Source organism: Monodelphis domestica, chromosome 4, assembly GCF_027887165.1.
Source record: "Monodelphis domestica isolate mMonDom1 chromosome 4, mMonDom1.pri, whole genome shotgun sequence".
NCBI classification, from domain to species: domain Eukaryota; kingdom Metazoa; phylum Chordata; class Mammalia; order Didelphimorphia; family Didelphidae; genus Monodelphis; species Monodelphis domestica.
Genome location: NC_077230.1, coordinates 113,231,771 through 113,236,775, shown reverse-complemented (window position 1 = coordinate 113,236,775; position 5,005 = coordinate 113,231,771). Strand labels below are relative to the sequence as shown.

Here is a 5,005-nt window from a genome sequence, read left to right as displayed (position 1 = left end):
CACACACACTCACACACACTCACTCACAAACACCCCTGAACACAGTTGAAGACATCTTTCAGATCACTTGGACTGGGTAGAAAATTTCTCCTACCTATAGCAACGCTCACAGTAGAATATGGGGTGCATGAAGGCAAAGACTATGTCTGATTTTTATTATATTATTTCCTAGTGTAATATTCTACTCATCATAGGCATTGATGCGTATTTGTTGAGTTGAATTAAACTGGAAGAAGCAGATCATTTTCATGAGATTCATCTCATCAACCTGGAAAAAACACAGACCTGTCAAGTACTCAACACAAAATATTTTTAATCTAGACAAGGGAGTCAGTGCTCTTCTGGCCACCACAAGGAATCACATTCCCACACAGCACACAGAGCCAGATTTTGGAACTCTGGGAACACTGTCTCTCAGAAGAAAAAAAAACCCAGCAATAATGGGAATTATCCATCTAACTAAAGAACTTGTGGCTATATTTATACTATAGAGAATTTATGAAAGGAAGAACAACTGACTGGTTATATAGAAACATGGGAAGGGTTTGGAGTCCTGGGCTAGAGTACCTGAGAGCTAAGTACAATAAGAGAAACAATGAAGACAAAAATGGTACTTAAGATTTGACTAAATCCAACCCCAAAAAGCATGAGTACCCTGGAATAGGGAAACTGGATGAAAGGCTACAAAGGTGGCTTATAGGTGCCTTATAATTTCTAACTACTATACAGGAAAGATTTTACTTCTACTAAAACTGAAATTATTTTTGTTATCTCTCCAGAAGAAGGATTAATCATTATGGAGATGTATTAAATCATTCTCTCCCCAATCCAAATTTCATCCTCACCATACTGCCCAATTTCAACTCACCTACAAAACATGCAACTGGAGGTAGTAGAAAGTATGTCTGAGAAAAAAACAAAAAACTTTCAATTATTTTAGGCTCCCATGATGCAGGAAAGAGTTTATTTCAATTCAATAAGCATTTATTAAGCACCTATATAATATTGTTGGTACTGAGCTAACTATTGGGAATACAGATAAGAAAAAGAAGGAAGATGGACACAAGTCTAGGGACATAGTTTCTGCATTCCCTGTAATTAAAACCAAGCAGGGCTACTAATAGAAAGTAGGGAAAGAGTTAGAAAGTCTAAGTTCCTGCCCTCCATAAGGGACAGCTATGGGAGGAGTTTAGTGCTCCATCCTCCCATCCTCCAATCAGGGAGGAGAGGAAGATGAGGGAAATGTAAAGGTGTTGAATTTCTAAGGCTAAAGTTAAATAAAATGATGAGATTTCAGGTGATCACCTTTTCCTGGGGAAATAATCCAATTCCTTTAAGTTTTAAACAAACAGAAGTACAGATGGAAAGTCAGAGGTGAGTTATTTAAGAAGAAAAGTATGAACCTAACCCAAACCCTACCCTAACCCTAAATTTATATCTCCAACTCTAATTCTAGCATGAGCTATTTAGAAAGAAGTGAAAGACTCCAAAAAAGATAACTGAGAACTGATGCTATTATCCACATAATTCAGGTAATGAAACCTCAACTTGGGGAAAGTGTATAATTCTTTATTATGATGCATGCAGACTTCTTTGCATCCATTGCATTTACTGAATAGTTATTTATCCTATCAGTGCAAAAGTGAAATTATTTGACAATTGAAAGAGAGAGGAAAAAATAAAGGGATATACTGATTTATCTAATTTGCCTTGGAACCTTGGAACTACTTGTCCAAATTGTAATAAATTTTGTTTACATACTATAAAAAGAATACACATTGCATAAACAATAGCAATACAATCAAGATTAAAAGGCAAACAAGAAATTAGAAAAAAAAATCTTTATAGCAAATCTCTCTGACTAGATAGGTAGACATACATAGCTATATTTTGGCAAATTGTTTTGGAGAAAAAAAATAATAGCCTGATATATAATACTCATCATAATGATGACATAAGTTATATTTTTCTATATGAAATGAATTTGTAGACATGATATAGGAGCAGATTTATAAGTGCTATTTAAAAACCAGATCTTGTCTTATATTTGGACTTGTAGAACTAACAAGCAGCACATTCTGAGAGCTAATAAGAATTAAATGTATTGTGCCTAATGAGTAATAACATAAGCCACTTAAGGACCATCTTACAGATTCAAACTCAATTCTCTTAGGACAACATAAGGTACCAAATACATTTAGGGCTTTGAGAAGAAATCTTACAATTAATTCTATTATTATAGTCCCTTGAAGAATGAGTGAAATTCTCATAAGAAAATTTTAGTAAAAGGAGTTATAGAATTTCACTATAGAGTTCTGTGTGTTCTCAGCGGGCTGGTGGGGCAGAGCAGGCAGGGCAGTGCTGGTTGGCAAGGCCTGGGCTCTTAACTAGCTCCGACCAGGAGGCAACCAGACTCAAAGAATCAACCCTCTCTGCTGCAGCCAGACCCCCCGGGGGAGATCGGAGACGCTGCGGAGCATCATGAAATTCCAATACAAGGAAGATCATCCTTTCGAGTACCGGAAAAAAGAAGGGGAGAAGATTCGGAAGAAATACCCAGATAGAGTCCCTGTAATTGTGGAGAAGGCACCTAAAGCCAGAGTTCCTGACCTGGACAAAAGGAAGTACCTGGTGCCCTCTGACCTTACAGTTGGTCAGTTCTACTTCTTAATTCGGAAACGGATCCACCTTCGACCAGAAGACGCCCTATTCTTCTTTGTCAACAACACTATCCCCCCTACTAGTGCCACCATGGGCCAGCTTTATGAGGACAACCATGAGGAGGACTATTTTCTCTATGTGGCCTACAGTGATGAAAGCGTCTATGGGAAGAAGAAGGCATTGCAGACCAGAGTTGCTGGATTGGCTGGGGGAAGTTTTCGACATGTATGATTGGGAAATGGGGATGGCATCCCTCCTTCCTGCCCTCCTCCCACCCTGCAAATTAGCCTTTGTTGTGCTGGATAGAAGGGTTGGGAATTTGATAGGTTTTCAGATAGTTTCTGTCCAGGGAGGACTTCCCAGATTTCTTACTCTGGGGGTGGGAAACCCAGTTTGATACATTGGTAGGAGGGGTATGGGTGGGAGAGGCAGAAGAAAATGCTCTATGACTACCCCAGTATTTGACCAAACTTGTTTTTATCATCTCTCCTTGGCGACATCTCTTCCATAGTTCTACTTCGGGCTTTATCCTCCCCCAGTATCCCTACGTATCATTCTCAGAGGGGAAAATGGCCCTAGAGCTATAACCACTATTGCCTGGCTTATTGGGCTTCTGTTTCCAGATTCCACTTAAAATACAGTAAAAAAAGAAAAAGACATGGAGTATGGAGGATAAAGGGGGAATGAATGTTCACTCCTTTATGTCTTCTATGTAGGTACTGGGCCAAGAGCTTGCATCTCTGCCCCACTTGTCATTCATTCCCTTCTTGTCCTTCTAAATTGACAAGCAGGCCTGGGGACCAGACACTTGTTTGGCATTAGGACCCTAAAATATAACTCTTTTCTTCACCATCCTGCTTAACTTCCATCCTTCTGTTTTATGAAGCATCCCAATGGTGGTAAAATGACTAACAGAATATAGCTGAGTTCTGTGCACTTTGGGAAGAAAGGAAGGAAGGTAGGCAGGATATATCACTAAAGTTTAATTTATGGAGAATCTTTGTCCCAGCCTCTCTCTGGGCACCTTTTAATACAGAACAAGAAGCCCTGTCTGCCCTGGACTTACATAACCTTCAAACATTCCCACCTCTGAAGTGGGAATCTTCCTAATCATTCCTAAAGCTCACCATTTGGGATTGGGGGGGGGGTGGCTAAGTTCCCTCCTAGCATTCTTGCTCCCAAGCACACATAAATGGTTGATAAGTTCAACTCCCTTGTTCTGTATTCACTCATCAAAGCTGCTAGTTAGAAAGGTCTGGGTCCTGATTTATTATTTTGTCTCTTTTGATTATTGTTTTCTCTTTTGGGGAATGGGGGGGTTGGGGGGGAAGGGAAAGAGGTGTTGAGTTCAGCCATTTTAATTCCATCTTTGCTTTGTTGGAAACCTGGTCCCCTGTGATGGGGAGACACCTCTCTTTGTCAGTTGTTGTACTAGCTGCAGGTTCCTGTGTAAATGAAGTTCTTGCTTTCGGGGCAAGGAAATAAAATAATTGCACACTTTAAGATCAAAAAAAAAAAAGAATTTCACTATAGAATGTCTAAAGATTTTCTCATATTCTATCCAAAATGCAGGCTTCCAGATTCCCCTGAAGTACATTCTGAAAAGGGTATGTAATGCTAAATGTTTAACAACCTGTTTTCTGAAATAATGTGTGTATGCACATACTATATACACAAAACTATCATTTTTAAGTTTCGTCTATATTATTATATTTTTCCATCATTTTCTTAAATCTGTACAATCAAGGAAAGGTAATGATCCAAGTTCTGATTCCTAATAGCCACCTATTTCTGAGGTCTAAATCAATGGAGAATTTAACAATCAACTCTCCTGAGCTGGTTCAACTTGGCTCCAGGACAGCCTTAATTCCATTGCTTTAGAAAAGAAAACCATACCCTTCTTCCCAAGGCTAATCTTCCCCAGATAACATGAAAACTATCAAGGGAGGCATTAGGGAAAGAGCACTTTCATTTCACTTAAAGGTGTGTATTTACGCCTTGTTTTCCTGAGATCTTTTATTTATTGCTAGGGAAAGTGAAGCACCATCCTGGGAAGATTATCATCAGCCCTGGATTTATAGCAACAAGGACTGTCAGAGCAGCTGCTGAATCAGCAGGCTTTTTTTCCCCTGGAGTGTTGGCTCAGTGGATTTACACAGAAAGCTTGTTTCTTTGTTCTCTAGCATTTGGGTTACTGTACTTCTCTGGGGTCAATGTCTACTCTTTGATTTGGTATGAGCAAATGGAATCCAAGGAAGAATGTATAGAGAGAAGGAAACTAGGATTTTTTTTTTTTCTGAACAGGTAAATCAAAGCAAAATGTGAAGTTTTCAAAGCTTGGCTA

At 39.1% G+C, this 5,005-nt stretch overlaps 1 protein-coding gene across 1 annotated transcript; it reads left to right on the top strand.

Moving 5' to 3' along the window:
* Positions 1-2,316: 2,316 nt before the first annotated feature.
* Positions 2,317-3,316, top strand: LOC100010204 (gamma-aminobutyric acid receptor-associated protein-like 1). Its single transcript, XM_016433575.2, has one exon. The coding sequence runs from the start codon at positions 2,482-2,484 to the stop codon at positions 2,890-2,892; it is 411 nt and encodes a 136-aa protein (XP_016289061.1). The 5' UTR covers positions 2,317-2,481; the 3' UTR covers positions 2,893-3,316.
* The last annotated feature ends 1,689 nt before the right edge of the window (positions 3,317-5,005 follow it).